Consider the following 18,185-nt stretch of genomic DNA (forward strand, 5'->3'; position numbering starts at 1 on the left):
GGATTCCTGCCCCGCCGGTGAGTTGTGCCACCTCACGCTTAAAGATGAGTCCAGGATGCTCCTCACCCATCACCAAACATACCACCATCACCGTCACCATCACCACAGCCTTCACACTGCTCCTCAACTCACCAAACATACCACCATCACCGCCAGCGTCACAGACCAGGCCACCACATTCTACCATCTCACAGCACCAACACCACCCACTATGGGCCACTTCTGTTCACTTCTTCCTCCGCCACACGTCTCCCCATGCGCTGCCTATTTGCATGTTGGTGCATGTTCTGCATGTTTCGCATGTAGTGTTAAGCATGTGGCATTCTAATAGTCTCGTGTTCATGTTCCCTCTTTGTGTGTGCATCAATAGGTCACTGCAGCGTCTGGATGTGTGCAGGAATGTCTCATTAAGACAAATCCATCTGCATTTCTGGCCCACTCCTCCATCTCGTCCCAACACAGGGGGGGTTAACCGGCAACAACATATGCAAATCAATTCCCATCCGCCGCCATTCAGAGGCCCGGCCGCCGAAGCCGTCCAATTATGAAATAAACATCAGAGCACTGAAGCCGGCGCGGTGCAGAGGAGTCCCCTGAGCTGAATGCAAATGTCTTCTTGGGTAATGAAAACTGAGAGGGAAAAATGAGAGTCAAAGATGAGGTTGGTGGGAGAGAGAGAGAAAGAGAGAGAGTGTGAGTGAGGGTGAGAGAGCGAGAGAGAGAAAAAGAGAGAATGTGAGGGTGAGGGAACGAAAGAGAAAAGGGATGCGATAGGAGAGAAATGCAGAAAGATGGAAAGAAGGAATGAGGGAGTCAGAGTAGGATAGGAGAGGCAGAGACGGAGAGGCAGAGACAGAGAGGCAGAGCAGGAGAGGCAGAGACAGAGAGGCAGAGCAGGAGAGGCAGAGACGGAGAGGCAGAGACGGAGAGGCAGAGACGGAGAGGCAGAGCAGGAGAGGCAGAGACGGAGAGGCAGAGACGGAGACGGAGAGGCAGAGACGGAGAGGCAGAGACGGAGGGGCAGAGACAGAGAGGCAGGAAATGGTAACATCCATTTCCACAGGCCCAATTGTAAGCAGCACTGTTCCATAAGCGTGTGCGGTACTAGGATGCAGGTCTTATCTCCAGTGGGGGTGGAGAACAGGATAATGAGAGGAGGGAGGAGAAGCCCATCCACTTACCCACTCTTCACCACCGCCAGCATTAAACACCCAACACCACCACTGTCATTCCATACCCTGGCTCACTAATAACCTGGGCTAATCCACACTGGCTACAGCATATTATTATATCCCCGAGAGAGAAGGAGGGAGATTAGGAGAGAGAGAGAGAGAGAAAGAAAGAGAGAGAGGTACAGAGAATGAGAGGGAGGAAGAGAGAGAGGGATACAGAGAATGAGAGGGAGGAAGAGAGAGTAGGAGAAATGTTAAAAAAAATAGCACACAGGAGGAAGTAAGAGAGAGAGGCCCCAGTCAGTATCTCCTGCAGAGGTGAGAGACGTGTGTGTGTGTGTGTGTGTGTGTTCCTCCTGCCACAGCAAGATCACTGTGGGGAGCAGAGGAGGCTGTTGAGCTATTCTTTGGCTGTGTGAATGGAGCTCTTTGAGGAAGACACCCAAGTCTCCACTGCAGCCAGCCTGAGAGAGAGAAGAGCCTGTGACTCCAGCCCAGCGACCTCCAGCACACAGGGGAGACAGACAGACAGACACCCCCAGCACACAGGGGGAGCACAGAGACACACAGACAGAGACAGACAGAGAGAGACAGCCGTAGTGCAGTAGGATGGAGACTTCCACATCTGGTTCTAAAAACAAACACTCCTGTCCAAACAGGATGTGATTCAACAGTTATCCCTTCACCGGACATTTTCTTCAATCTTGGTATTTTGTCACATGTAAACAAATCTCATTTCATCTTCGCTTGAAATAGGCAGCCGTGGCACAGCCAGTGTGTAGACAGCATTTGCTTTTCTGAATGAACTCACACACGGTGGGAGTGTTCAATAGGCACCAGTAGCATTTCTATTAGTTCTACCGCTGGTCCTTTTAGGTTCAATGAAGACAGCACAAGACTCAAGACATATCTTAGACATGGACAGATCCTCAGGGTAAATATTGACTAATATAAGACTAATTCATCCCACATGATCACACAGGCATCTTATTCATACATCAGACTCACTACATGCACTATGACCTCATCACACAACATCTGATTCATACATCAGACTCACTACATGCAGTGAACACACAACATCTGCTTTCAGGGAAGACTACACAACATGGTCACATACCTCATCATACACACTGTAAAAGATGGAGTGGGAGAGGGAGAGAGAACGAGAATGGAAAGAGTGAGAGAAGGAGAGCCCCGCCTCTGAAGTGTTGGCCCTGCTCACAGGAGGAAATGGAAGAGAAGAGCTCTGATGCCGGTGAACATGAAATGAGAAATGGTGGAGAAATGGTTCCCGTCTACTATTGGCAGACCAGGGGAGTCCACTTCCAGCCGCCCGAGCCACAGAGAGGCCATTACCACACTCAATGGCTTCAAAGGAGTCTGCATGCTCCTCAGCATGCTGGAGCTCCAGCCGCCTAATATGGCCAAATCAATGCATCTCTGAGAAGGCGAACGCCACGTAGCGCTGCCTAAAGAGACCCAAATACTGAGCACATTTGACTTTTAAAGTCTGCTGAGATTTACAAGATATGTGTAGAGCACCCTGTGAAAATACAACTCAGATGGGCCAGTGACAGGATTTTCATCTCTCTCACACACTCACACACAGTTTAAGAAAGACAAGGGAACACACACCGGGTTGGATCCCGTCAACCATTTACTCCTTTGGGTTACATGTGGGTGACTGAATAAGGACAGGATATGTTTTAAATGTAAACATGACATATATACACACGCACACAAACCCAGATAAAGACACTGCTTAACGGTGCGCTGACTGCTCCTGTCAGTGACTTCTGAATAATGCAATGGAACAGACTGAACAGCTTCGGCTGGATCATGGAGTTGCAATTGTGCTCCATCTGGGACCAAGCGGAGGATGTGATGGGTAATTAAAGTTGCTGCTTGTCACCGTGTCCTCACATGGCACGTACAAAGAGAGATGAGTATCAACACTGAAAAACCACATGCTTAGGTGCATCACAAGAGACTGGCTTACCCTCGTGAGTCGGTGCCAGGGAAGACTAAATCCATAATTATGATAATTAAAATGTAAAAGGCATATTTTATGTTGAGAGCAACCACAGACAGGCGATGCTATTATAGAGAAGTCTGACTGACAGGATGCACAAATGACAGCATCTCTCAATGTGTCAGGTGACTGAAAAAACAATCCATGTTGTGAGTGACAGAGCTGTCACTGTACTTTATCCCATAGAAATGCATGTGTGTTTGTACCTATTTCAGTGTGTGTATATTTCTGTGTGTGTGTGTGTGTGTGTGTATATATATATTTCTTTGTGTGTGTGTATATGTTTCTTTGTGTGTATGTGTGTGTATTTGTTTCTTTGTGTGTGTGTGTGTGTCAAAGAGAGAGAGTGAGACAGAAAAAGAGTGTGTGTGTGTGTGTGTGTGTGTGAGAGAGAAAAAGGGAGAGAGAGAAAGAGAAAGAGTGTGTGTGAGCGTGTGGGCGCACAACTCTGTCAGCTCTTCACGTATATCTGTATGTGTCTCTGTGCCCGTCTTTATCTGTACCTGTAACCTGAAAAAGAGCTCAGACATGAGGGGGAAATCAGGCATGCATGTGGGAGGGACACCCTCATGGGAAAACAGGAGCGCCTCCACTCAATCTTCCTCCAACGTCAGCCAGCCAATCAGCTTCAGTGTTCTACCTGCTGCCTCACTGGACCCATGTGGCCTGCCTGCCTGCCTGCCTGCCTCCCAGCAGCCACCAGCAGCAGCCGGATTCCCACCATGCCTCCTGCATTCCCCCCCATCCCTCTTAAATCAATTACAGCAGCCAGCCTGCCATGTTTATCTGCACGGCAGGCTGCGAGATAGTGCTCCAGCAATTAACCTGAAATTAAGCACAAGGCTGCTCATGCCGAAGAAATAACTTGAACAGAGGAAGGGAGAGAGAGAGAGAGTGGAGGCTGGGAGCAAGAAGCACAGGATGACAGTGAGATTGTGTGAAAGAGAGGAGGAATGGGGAAATTAGGAGGAAGTGAGAGAGAAAGGGAGAGGAATTGAACTCCGCCCAACCCTGAGAGATCACCGTGGGTACTAATGGGCGAGCCACGGCTTTCACGACAACAATAAACGAGCAGAAAGTTCAGACGTCACGTGCATCATGTGGGACAGGGCCTTACAATGCATCAAAGAGCTGTCGGGCGTGGGAGGCGGTCTGGGCGCAAGCCACAACGTGCATGACACACACCCAGAGTCTCATTCAGGAGACAGTGTCGTATTGTCCAGGGAGGAGAAAGAACAGAGGGAGGAGGAGGAGGAGGAGGGGGAGGGGGAGAAGGAGCCGGCGTGTCGCAGGTGCAGGGATGATGGCAGGAGGAACCGTCTGTGCCGCCGCACCGGTGTCGGCACCAGCCGCCCGTTAATGGCACCTGGCAGGGCACAAGCTCCCTCATGCCAATGCACTCAACCTCACCAAACCCCCCCCCCCACCCCCGCCCCCACCACCCAAGCCCACGCGCCTTTCAGCTGCACATAAATCACAAAGCCACTCCAATAGATCCTGGTCATTTTCCTAATGGAAGCTTCCCCCCTGCCTGAGGAGAACACAGCCAACATCACCTGGCCCCTCTGAAGGGCGCTTGTCCGCCGGTACAATGAGCTCCCTGTGCAGAGGAGCATTTGTTTAGGTCACCTGCAGGAGAGAGCGCGGGAGAGGAGAGGAGAGGAGAGGAGAGGAGAGGAGAGGAGCTGAGAGGAGCTGAGAGGAGAGGGCAATCAGCTAGAGTGATCTCAGAGCGACTGCATTGCTAACAGACCTTCAGTGGGCTCCTGCACTCCTTTCCCCGAGTCACAGCACAGCAGGTCACTCAACACAGGAGGGGCACTACAGACAGATCCAGCCCGATGAGTTCGGCTTCAAGCACGCTTAAAGTATCCCACTCGGACGAATGGCACATATGAGAGAAGATTGGAAAAGAAAGTGAACTTAGGTGAAATCCCTTTGACAGGCACACACTGACCCAAACACAGAGAGATGAGATGAGGCCATGTAATAAGCTGGCTTGCTAACATAATGAGCCAATTCAAACTGGTGTCAGGTCAGGCTTTCATGACCGGCAGCATCACTAAAAATAGGGACCTGACTTCACAAAAGCAAGCAAGCAAGCAAGCTAGTGCCAGCTAGCAACAGTCTTTATTATCAGCTAATGTTACACACACTCACAAAAGTGCATTCACACATACACCAGCATACGCACACACACACACACACACACATACACCAGCAGAAGCACACACACACACACACACACACACACACACACAGGAACTGTCAGGCTGCAGCTTAAAGAACCAATACTGGGCCCTGTAAAAGAGCGCTTTCTGCAGATCTAGGTATATCCAATTATTTGGCAAAGTGCACAATAAGTTCTTGTGTGGGGAATTTTAATGAGGAGATAATGGCAGTAAACCATTTCAGCAGAATTACCATAATTGACTCAGCAGAATCCCCCCCCCCTTGGTCTCGTGTACTTGTTGCCATTGTGTGCATTTCTCTCCATGGCTCAGCTCAACTCAGCTCTTAAGTGCTCACGGAAATGCAGAGGATTGATTTATTTCTGTGCGCCAGCCTAAGCCCAAGATGCTGCTGTTCTCATCATCTGGGGCAGGATGCGGAGGCACACGGGCGGCAGAGAAAAGCCAACTCATCATCATGCTTCAGGCTTGCACCGACAGACACTGAAAGTCACCGCGAGAGGAACTGGGAAGGGGGCCGCGGGGACGAGCGCGAGCCAAAGTCGAGAAAGATAGACGGTGCATCTGCAGAAAGATAAGGAGCGGAAAGGGCTGTGAGAAGAAGGAGAGGATGAGGAGCGAGAGGAGGCGGGCGGGGAGCGGAGGAGGTCAGTCAACCCCGCGTCTCTCAGACAGGGCCAGCAGGGCAGAGAGCGGGGGGTCACACAGGGGCAGGCGGGGGTCTGGGTGGCAGCAGGTAGCCCATTATTAGCAGCCACAGCAGAGAGAGAGAGAAATAGAGTGTATCACACAGACTACAGCAGGCCTGCCGTGCCTCTTCAAGGTGACCCATCTCTCTCTCTCTCTCTCTCACACACACACACACACACACACACACACACACACACACACACACACACACACAGAAAGAGAGTTGGTGTCTTTGTGTGCTTAAAAGCTATCCTCCTAATACCCAAACGATACCCTTGACCCTATTCCTTTGTGAGCACTCATCTGGAAAAAGAGTAGATAGGTGTTGATGTATAACAGTAAAGCAACTGCTGTCACCTGTCCAATTCTTAGCAGATAACTCAGGAGAGGGCAGCAGAGGAGGATGCAGTCTGCAGGCCCGGAGATGCAGCTATAATCGATGGCACTCTCACACACCACAGCCTTGTAAACAAGATGATCTGGACAGCATTCCGCTTCCCATTTCAGGGGCAAAACACCCCCCCCCCCCCCCCCCCCCACAGCAGGATAATCTTTCTGAACTCAAAACATTTGCGATTGATGTGACAAAGGCCTGTGGAATGTTCTAGAAAAAGAAAAAAACATGCTGACTGGAATTCCATTGGAGTGCATGGTCGGAGGATGAGCCGTTAGTTTGCGCTTGGCAGGAGGACCACAGGGGGCACCAGCACTAAATGAACACTGATATCCTTCAGAACTAATAATACCACCTGACATAAACCTGATTACTTCCTGACTTGACTGATAAGATTTGATTGTTAATTAATGCAGATAGACGTGATTAGGAGGGGGGAAATCAATATAATAATCCTGGGGGATAAGTGGCCGGGTGACAGCAGTGACAGGTCGCTGCGGGCTCTGACGACAGTCCGGCTGGAAGCCTCTGCATTAATTAGACGGAGATGAAAACGAGAACGAAACTAATTAACCTCCGCTGTTTTCCTGCAACCCTCCGCCTGCCTGCAGATCACCTCTCTGTCACTGGAGAGAGCAGAGAGAGGAGAGAGAGAGCAGAGAGAGGAGAGAGAGAGAAAGAGAGAGAGAGAGAAAGAGTTGCGGTGACCCAGAACTGACAGACACTCAGTAACCCTCTTCTCCTGCAGGAGGGCCAGACCTCCATCTAAACCTGCCAGAATTCCAGCACTTCCCTCTCTTAATTGGCAACATCATATTCGCTCCTTTCAGGCAGGGGAATAAAACAGGACACCGGTGAATTATTCACAGACAAGGAAAGTGGGTGGCTCCTGACGATGGGCTCCTTCTAGGAGGCAGTTCATGCTACACGCCACGTTCACGGGGGGGCATTATTAAAATGCACATTTCTAATAGGGCTTAGATTGGATGTGGTTTCCGCTGCCTGATTTGTGATCTCTTTCTCTCTCTATCTCTCTCCCTCTCCCTCTCCGTCTCTCTCCCTTTCCCTCCCTCTCCTCAAAGGCTCATTTCATGACTCAGAGAACAGGAGCAGGTTGTAGCGCCCACTCTTATTTGAAGTGCATCCCTGAGGAGAATCCAAAAAAAAAAGTTCCCATCAATAAAAGATTACACAGAGGACCATACTCAAGAAGAGAGCCATAGTACATATGACCATGCATCTGGTTTCATCATGAATTGCTCATTCTGGCAGACCAAACAAAAACATATGCATTTATATTTAGCTTCTAATCCTTAGTAGATTGAAATGTATACAGTTTACAACAACAAGGATCAAGGGCTGTGCTTAAGGCAGAGTGAGGTGAAGCTGTAGCCAGCAGGCTGCCACTAGTCACTGCAAGAACTTGTTGAACAAGCACACTTCACTTCACTGGAATCTCTCCTGGGTTTACAGGTTATCACAAGCTAGCTTCGTCATTGTGATAGCACAAGCTTTCCAAAATCATGCCATAAAACAGCGACTATACTGCCAGTGATTTATTTACGTACGAACGTGTGTGTGTGTGTCTTTAGATATTTAGCTAGGATCCAACACTACAAGAACAAACATCTTATGTTTGGACTTATGAGAGAGGATGTGTACTTTTTCATAATTGATACATCACACTGGCATCTTAAAAAAAGCAACCAATGTGCATCAGAGCACTTAGGAGAAACCCATATCACATTTCCCACATCTCTGGAGGAAGGCATATTCCAACCACTAAAGGCAGGCAATTCATGAATAGCATTTACACAAATTAGTCCACAGTTAATTAATCACGCAAAACAACTGGTGTCAGCGTCTGCAAAAACCCTTCGGGAATCACGTCAGTTTATCTCCCCAAGAGACCATCACAAACACACACACACACACACACACACACACACACACACACACAGGCATACACAAACACACTCATACACAAACACACTGATACACAATGCCATTCAAACTATGCATCAACAGTCAGCATGCCGCTCCGACTTTATCAAGCGTTTAACCAGCCACGCGCACAAACAAAAGGCAGTTTCATCAAACGCCAGCAAAACTGAATGCCTGTGTTTCTGCCTGTCTCCCTGTCTGACCACGGGGCCCTCGAGTGGCCAACGCTGACAGACCCACCCCTCCCCTCCCCTCGCGCCGGTCCCATAGCCCACTCACCCAGGTGACGGGCCTCTTTAGCAGGCATACATCACCATCCCCTGCTCTCCTCTGACAGTTATATCCCGCGCCGCAGACAGCGGCATCTTTCCAAGAGGGGTGTTTCTGACGCTATCTGCTATGCCAAGCAGGCATCAGCTCTATAATTTATGTATGGATGTGGACAGATAGAGCGATGCATATATAATGGAGTGTAATATACAACTCCCACAGGAGTGATTTCCTCCGTCCTCTTTGTTTAGGCAGTGGGGGAGACCGGGAGACGGGGAGAGAGAGGAGGATTTTCACTTTGGACTTTGTTTGCTTGGGCTGTTCTGTGCCACTTAATCAGCTTTCACTCAAATGCCTCCCCTCTGCCCATGGTTTACCCAGCACTGCAACAGTACTCTTTACACACACACACAGAGACAGAGACAGAGACAGAGACAGAGACAGACACAGAGACAGACACAGAGAGACAGACACAGAGAGACAGAGACACAGAGAGACAGAGACAGAGACACAGACAGAGACACAGACAGAGACACAGACAATGCTTTTCCATCTCCCTGAGGTTAGGGTAAGATGCCAAAGAATCAAGAATAGTCCAGCATGTACACAAGCATATGCACACACACACACACCCATCCACTCACAAAGTCCTAAACACAAAAACTCTTGCAGCTTGCTGAGGTTAACCAAGGAAATCCAGGGCGGTGTGTCACACAGAATAGGAAAAGGGAGTGCTGAAAGATCCGAACACGTCACACACATGTACTCTCCCTTCTGCTCTCTTGCATAGTCCCTCCCTTCACACACATAAACACACACACATACATGTTTATAGACATGCCACTCACTCATCTCACTTTGCTAAGTTATCCCAGCAGCTGGGTAGCTGTGGAGCCTAAGATGGAAAGGCTGTGTTGGACCTCGATGGGTAGGCCTAACTGGATGCGTTGGACATGGAGAGTGACTGACAACTATGCATCTGGGCCTTCACTGAGCGGAGATCCCACATGATCATGTGCATATACAAGCACTTAACTCGAACCATTTCAACTAAACCTCACAGAACTCACTCTCCATAGAAAGCAGGCAGTCCTTGGTAGCCAACTCAATTCACCAGTTTGGGGTAAGATCATGCCGCCTCCATCAGAAGAACACCTCATATTTAACAGACAAATCAATGAGGCACTATATGAAAACACATGAAAGGCATATCCCGAATGTCCACAGATCTTTTTTTATGGGAGAGGACGTTGGTACAGTATTCATTATGTACCATTAAGTAAGCATTTATATTAATGAGAGTTCATTTGTATGCTTGGGTACAGATCTGGCAGTGCAATTAACCTTTGTTTCTCATTGTCACAGCCTCCACATCAACCATCTGTGCCCAGGGGAGAGTCTGAAGGCCAGGCAGAGTGCACACCAAAGAGGAGCTGTCCATCTTAGAGGCAGCAACAGGGAGGGGACTCGGGGGAAGAGATGAGAAACATAATAGACATGACATTGTATAAGAGTGGCACGCACACACACACACACACACACAGACACACACACACACTCTCTCTCTCTCTCTCTGGTCTACAAACAGCTGCTTGGCAAGGAGAGGCCAAAGATATATAGTCTCAGACAATAGCAGGATGATTAGTGTTTGAATGACTCCTGGGAGCACTGTTTGCTGCTGCATGTCCCTTCATTCAAACTAGGTTGCCTTGTCAATCCATTAACACTAAATGTACTTGCTTCCTGAATAGAAAATAGGCTGATATGCATATTAAGTGCATTTGATTACAGATTTATTGGGTCACCCTTTCTCTGTGGCCAAGGAGTGTGAGAGTCATAAAAGGGTGCAAGTCCCAACAAATACACACACACAGAGAGTATGTAGGCCCTTCACTCACTATATCTAGACTTTAACAGGCAACAGTTCCTACATTACTGTGGCTACTTGCCTTTTTGTATTGGATCTTCACACACCCAGAGCACCAAGCCCACAGCCATATATAAAGAGACTCTAAACCATACAGATGACAACCACTTTAATTTACAGCTGATATCAGGCTTACAGTAGTTAATTCCTCGCCATAAAAACGTGCAATGAAATGCAATTTATGTATTATTGCTCTGGATGAAATAATAACGATCCTTCATATTACCTTAATCTGTACAGAATGTTACGCTGCAAGTTTCCTTATTTAAGCATCAATGGGCTTTGGCAACGTCAGACGTATAACTACACATTGATAAATGAATCACAACAATCATATCAATCAACAATCAGAGCCCTTCAAAAGACACCGCTAAGACCATCACAAGCTCACGTGACTGGCCCTGTCTATGACTGATTAGTAAATCAGCAGGTAAAGGACTGTGCATGGGCCAGTCATGGGCCCAACATTAGCAACTGTAATTTTCTTTAAGCTCAACTCTCTGTGAGTGTGTGAGTGTGTGCCTCGTCTTGCCCACAGTTACAGCATCAACTCTGGGCTGCCGTTTGTCAGTTTAAGACTGCACAGCAGCGGAGAATCCTTGTCTCCCTCCATTCCTTGTGCAGCCACCATTAAAATATGACATGGGACAGGACCATTTCACTAAAGGGCAAGCACAGAGCCGAGACTACTTTGTCATGGTCACTTAACTTTCTCTCTGCCTTTAACTTCCAGACAGAGGAGTTGAAATGGAGGTGCAGGGGTAAGAGCGGTGGGGAGCGGTGGGGAGGCGCAGGCCAGGGTCCACATTAAGTGCTGATTAAATGGAGCATCTGTCATTTGTCTTACAGGGATTTTTTTACAGGGGTTGTTACTTCCCAGAGCGAGGCAAGCAGGCCCCGGCTCCTACAGAAAGACATGGTTGCTTTTCACTGGGAAGAAGGACAAAGATTGTGTAATGGGAAGATTCAATATGGGGCTCTGAAGAAGAAAGAATTACTCTCAGAGACCGAAAAAGGTGCGAGCACCAGGCAAATGTTTCTCACAGAGAAGATAAAAGTCTGTTGGGCTGGAAAGGAAAACATCTCAGAGGCATTACAAGCATGAAAGAAAAAAACATTTCTCTTCAATTACAAGGCAAAGAACAACAAAGGGCTACAGAACTGTCAGAGGAACACTTCTACAAGGAGAAGCAGGGGGGCACAATGAGGTGAGATGAGCTGTGTTGTGTTGTGTTGGGGTGTGCCTGTGCCTGTGCCTGTGCCTGTGCGGGTCTGTGTGTGTGTGGATGTGGGGGTCTGTGTGTGTGAGGCATTGTCTTAAACTACTTTGTAGAGTATGATGTTAGCAAACCTAGTGCACTTTCTGTTTCTCTCACACACAGGTGGACCAACCACCACATAGGTCAGAAAAAGAGGAAGAAGGCCTTACGTATAACAGGCCTATTATGTGGGGTGGAAAAACCAGCCACTGCTGGGAAACATCAGCAGCAGTATAACAAGCTCGCAACCATGTCGAGAAGGCTGAGGGGTCAGATGACAGCGCCTGCAGCGAATCAGCAAGTGAGCAGGCCCGATGGTCATACTCTGATTGGCTCAAAATTGGAGCTGGCTGTGAGGGTGACTGCTTGGCAGAGGAGAGGTGGCTGTGTCGCTGAAGGCCAGGACATGAAGTGACACTTCCTGGAATTTAAGAGCAGAGACATAAACAAACAAAGGGGTGTGCACACAAAGGGAGAATGTACCACTCTAAAAATAATCCCACTGTGTTTGTGTGGCCATTGACTGTCACTATAGAGAGGCTAGAGGAAACAACAGTATGGGTTTAGGTGCGGATGGGCTGGGCGCTCTACAAAGTGTCTTATAACCCTATACTTATAAATAGTGAGCTTGTGTTGACCAGTTACACCTCAAACCACACCACAGAATCCACTTCTTGCTTGTCTTGTTTAGCCACAGCCCCCTTTTCTCTCTCTCTCTCTCTCTCTCTCTCTCTCTCTCTCTCTCTCTCTCTGAGTTATAGCTTCCTTTCCGTCACTTCAGCTCTGTTCGGTCTTTCCTCCTCCGTTTGTGCGTGAGAACAGGTGCCTCGTTATGTTAAGATGAATTTGTGCAGAGACAGCGAGACAAAAAGAGACAAGAGAAACACTGCGTGCTAATGGCTGAACTTGAGCAGGTGCTTCGGAGCTAAAAAAAACACGAGCATATCTCTGGGAATCACAAAGGTGGCTTCCCTTTACCAGTGTTGTCTGCTGTGGGCAAAACAAAGATGGGAGAAAGTGCTAGTAGGTCTAGAGTTTCCACTATGACGAACAAAGAACTACATTAACTTTGAGCCACTGAAAAACACAGGGGTCATTAAAAACTAGTGAGTCAGAGCTGTAACTGCTGAGAATTTTTAGCCATTATTTTCCCCCAAAAACACTGCCGACATATATACTGCTGGCAAAATAATAAAAGAGCTAACACAAGACAGTTGGAAAAGTCGACTGCACATCATATTACACCAGACTTAATTGCTCTCAATGCCACACAGCTCATTTGTGGCTACAGGCCGCGTTGGGTTAAAGCAGAGAAGCTGGGACGGGGGGCTCCAGGCATCTGCAATGGGGCCTGATGTGGCCTGGGATGACTGGGTGGGGCTGCAATTTGAAACAGTGGCAGAGACTCCCTCTTGCCCACTGCTGGCACTGCCCAGACACAGGCTGGAGGGGGGAAAAAAAGAGATCCATCCATGAGACACATCCTCGGAGTCAATCCCCTGAGTGAGCCAAGATCCCCTGGGCTTTAATGACAGGGTGAGGCGGGAGCACATCTAGGCAGGGGGAGGGCAGTGGCATTGTCCTGATGGGAGCACAGAAGCAACATGTGGGGGAGGAACAGGGAAACAGGAAGTGGTGTTTCCTTATCCGGCTTGCCCCCTGCTCTGGAAGTAGGGGGTGGGGTGGGGGGATGATACAAGGCAGGACACAGCAGCCTTTCAACAGCCAAAAATACACAGCCATACACAACCCTGGTGCACTGATCACACATCTGCACTGTTTCCCCAGACAGACATGTGTCTGGCCTGCTTCAAAATAATGAACAGAATAATCCATGGGAGGCAGAGTCAAAAAGGGAGAGGAGACGGAGAAGGAGGGCTAGAAAAAAAGAATGAGAGAGAGAAAAATACAGCAAATGCATATTCAATGAGATGTTTTTACTGCTCAGGAGTCTCAACAGAGTCGGAGAGCCACCCAGAGAGCGTGTATGCTTTCATCGCCGTCTGCTCTCCAGTCACCACATAACAACAAGAAACCCCACTCTTCATGGAGTCACGGCGCTTTAATGGAGTGGCATTTACAACACCGCACTCCACACAACAATCAAAAGGGACGTAAATTAATTCATCACACAGCAGAGGGGAAACCTGCTAAAAAGAAAAACAATAACTCCCTTTGGTTTGGGAACATCAAATCTCCCACCATTCTGTGTGTGGGAAGGCACCATCCACCGCTGCCCCAACCCCCCAAAACTTCCATTGGTAACTCCATCAACTCAGTTTGATCTGTTTTGAAATGGCAATGAGGAGAACACAATGTCAAGACAACCCAAACTTGAAACATACTGGGGCTTCTGATAACGTCTTCAGGTGATTTGAGTACTCTGACAGCGTACGGAAGGTGTTTCCTCTCAACAGGTTTCCTTCCTGCAGCCCTGGGAGCAGCAGTGAAGGCATGGCAAGCACCTCAGGGGAATGCAGGACATGAACAAGAACAAAATATCAGAGCTTTCTGGCCTTCCGTCAAGCAGGAAGACCCCAGAGATTCCTCATAAAAACAACCAAATACATCTCCCCAGTTCCTTTCAGGTCAGGACGCTGTTGAGCGCTAAGGAAAAATAGGGCAATGGGCTGTGAAGTTCCAACAAACTAGGCTGAGCAGATATGTTATGAGCTGGTTGTTTTTCACCCTTGTCTGTCTAATGGCATTTTGTACTTGCTGGAAAAACAAGCAGGGCTCGCAAGACTTCTAAACCCCTAGTAGCCCTTCAGGCAGGCATTCTTCAGAGTTGGGTTGGCCAAAATGAATTAGACGAAAAAAGAAAAAAAAAATGATCAAGAAAGCTGCTGGCCAGAATACTATTTATTATATTATAGTTGTAAATGTGAATCTCTTAATAAATATAAACCAATAATTCATATAAACCAATAACAAGACACAGAAATGTTAACGCAAACAACTAAGGTTATACAGATATTCTGTTCTTTATTCAGTTGAAATTAAAACCAAAATATTTTGCTCATCCTTAGATACTTTGCGTAGTCTATATCTGTTTTTAAATAGTCAAAAAGAAATGTTGCCAACTTGATGCTGTTTGATAATGTATTGATTAATGGTGTATCGTCACTTTAAGATATTAGGTTTAGGCTACATTCTTCTATTTTGACTTTTTATCACGATGATAAATGGGAAGACTGTTTTTTCTGTGTATTGGTAGGACATAGTTGAAATGATGTGTACCTGATAGGCTTCTACAAAAGAATGTCCAGAGTTTAGTAGTGCTACAAGTCATGCTATACTTCGAAGAATGACAGATCAGATCAGATGCTAAAGCTACACCTGAAGCAGGAGAGACTAGGCTGTATGTGTAAATCAATCATAGAATAAACCACTCGTAAACACTCATGGACTAGACATGCTGGCTAGCGTTAGCTTTTTGTCTCATAGACTAGACTTGCAACATTAAAAGGTAGCCGAGATCTTTAGCTTTCTAACAGTTAAACGTGGACCAAACCATTCATTGTCACAATCACAATTACTATGGGCATGCATTCTCTAGTCCCCTACTGTGAATAAAGAATAAGGAGTCACAAAGAACAAGGGATAATATATCAGCAGCCATGCCATGCCATGCTATTCTTCACGTTAGCAGGTCCTTGCTCCTCAAGTGCAAGCCCAATCAGTGATGCAGAAATGACATCATGGGCTTGAGACAGGCAGGGAGATGAGGCAAAGCCAATCAGAGAAGCCCAATCAGAAATGACATCATGGGCTTGAGACAGGCAGGGAGATGAGGCAAGGCCATGATGCCCATGGTGATGATGATGTCATGGCAAGATGAAGGCTTGCCTCATCTCTTCTGCTACAGTCAGAAGGCAACAACCACACCAAACATTTCATACATACTTCATTTCTCAAACATCTACTACTTCAGCTTCAACCATCCTTTTTCACAGAAGAGAAAACCAATGTTATCATTCACTGACACTATTAGATTAGTATTTAAAGTGCACTATGATGGAACTCCTATCAATTGTTTAGAAGCAGCTCTGACGATCTTCCAAAAAATACTTTAATCGACATCATAAGCAAACATGAGATCGCATTATGATTACTTCCATAATGACATTTCTAACTCCTCTCAGCAGTAACATTATTGTTTTCATTTTCCGTGCACCATCAATTTGACCAGGAACACATTAAACCATTATGTTATTTTAACTTCCTCAAAATACCTTCAGGCTCAGACAGTCAGTGAAACTCCAAGGCTGGTTTTAAAAACAGGCTGGAGATAAGCTGTGACAGTAAATTGTGATAGTAAAATGATATGCCAAATCACAATAGCTTTCTTTTTCAGACTCCGACTCATAATCTCCAACAAGCGATCAGTTTACACACATGGAGGATATCAGTCGCCATTACTCATGGCAGGTAGCCCAGGTCCCCCTGAATTTCCCGTGTGACATAATTACTTCCTCTTTCCAGGTTACTAAGGCCATGAACTCGGTGAATTCCCTGCTCTTGCTGTCCTGATCACACCCAGTCTGGGATCTGCCCAGAGTGTTTCCAGGTAGAACACTGAAGTCTGGGACGCAGCAAATTCTCTGCAGCCGGCAAGAGGCCAGCCTGCTATGACCCAGGCCTATCCTTTGTGTTGCACCCAAATAGGCCACAGCCTTCACAACTCCACCACCAGGCTTCACACTCAATAGACAGAAGTGTCCCATTGGGTTGGCTGTGTCTCTATCTGTATGAGCACAGGCATTGTTGCAGTGGTTCGGATGTTGCTATAGGCCCTGAATCTGTAGGGTCTTGATCTTTGGATGTTTGTGTCACAATACATCTCAAATAAAAGAGTATTCATTTTTCTGTTCAAGATAATCTGTAATTTATTTTAGTTGTAAATCACATAGTTTCTTGACTTTCTCTACTAACCAAAAGCCATTACTTATAGTGCATGTGGATTTTATAACTCAACTCGTATTTTGCATTGGTGAAGACAGTGAGAACGTACAGGGGAAATCAGACATTTATTTTAAACTTTACTGACAAGCTGTGGGTTCACTCTCACTGCAGTGTTTGTTTTTAACCTCCAGTGAGGTCAGAAAAAAAACTACCAGTCATGTATACAAAGAACTATGGGGATTATTAATACATTATTGTGACTGTGCATTCACTTAGCTTCGTTCCAAAAGTATCCTGCTGCAGAACCCGTTTAAGGACTAGCCCACGACATATCGGTCTTACTTTTTCTTTTATACTGCTCTGGCAAACTGTCTCTTTTGAGAACAACGCTACATTGTTTTGCGCAAGCAGTAAGATAATATTGTGGTCCCTAAATGGCAATATACGCTATATTCCACTTAATTATGTCTCTTTGAAGAGGTAAGGCAGGAGAGCTTAATTAACAGAGCCTAAATTAAATAACTTTCTCCGGTTATAGTGTGTGTTGCAGAGCGTGAACAGAATAAAATCACATCTACTGACTGACAGACTGATGGTTGAAAGAGTAAGGTTATCTGCATGACGGGAATCAAACACCACAACAAACACTCGTCTGAACGAATAGAACTATGGGCATTGGCTACTTTCACTACAATATATATATTTACTTTCCGTTGTTTAATAAATAGTACCTACTATTTGTTTAGCACAATGCAGCCATGGGCGTCCTGGGGCATAATCAGAGCTAAGTGATTCCCGTACAGGCCCAGCAACACAGGAAACACTGTTACGACTAGGCGCGCCTCTGTCAATTCCCAATCCACACTGTTCGCTTTACAAAGACAAGGAAGACCCAGGGATTTGAATATATTCAAACTTGCGGTGGTATCTATGTCTCTTAAATTCGAACATCTGCACTGATACTGTTAATGTACCACAGACCGTTTTTACACAGCGACGGGCCTCTGAAACGTTGAGGAAAAACTCGGGACAGGGCAGTGCTAGGATATCATAATCACCGTTCTTCTCAAACTTGTGCAATCGGATGCAAAGTAGCCAGTAGCCCACAACGGTGCTTGCAAGTTTAAATCTTACTCACCGACTCCATACTTCTCCTTTTTCGTGGGCACCCAACGAGACATTCTCATGTATGAACTTTTTCTGTGCCTGAGTCGACTCTTGTGTAGCTCCTTTAGTTTTCCCTGCACTTTCTCTGTTTTCACTGTTGATGTACTGTTCCACCTCTAGCCGCCATTTTCCACCGATAACTGGATGATCCACAAGGGGGTAGAGTGCGAGCTCATGAGAAACTTTTTGTCATGTGGTGGGCTATTTGGCGTCACCAGAGGACCGGCGTA

General features: G+C 46.9%; 1 protein-coding gene across 4 annotated transcripts in view; it reads right to left on the reverse strand.

The window, feature by feature from the left end:
• Nucleotides 1-18,185, reverse strand: part of dock1 (dedicator of cytokinesis 1) — a 202,891-nt gene extending 184,706 nt beyond the window's left edge. For 3 of the 4 annotated variants that reach the window (XM_012831059.3, XM_031560554.2, XM_031560553.2), the window contains exon 1: nucleotides 17,927-18,184. In XM_012831059.3, coding sequence (XP_012686513.2) covers nucleotides 17,927-17,975 — 49 coding nt within the window. In that variant the 5' untranslated portion in view covers nucleotides 17,976-18,184. Of the gene's footprint in view, nucleotides 1-17,926 lie in introns of all 4 variants that reach the window. The other variant, XM_031560555.2, reaches the window with a different exon arrangement.

This window comes from Clupea harengus, chromosome 23 (genome assembly GCF_900700415.2).
Source record: "Clupea harengus chromosome 23, Ch_v2.0.2, whole genome shotgun sequence".
Lineage (NCBI taxonomy): Eukaryota > Metazoa > Chordata > Actinopteri > Clupeiformes > Clupeidae > Clupea > Clupea harengus.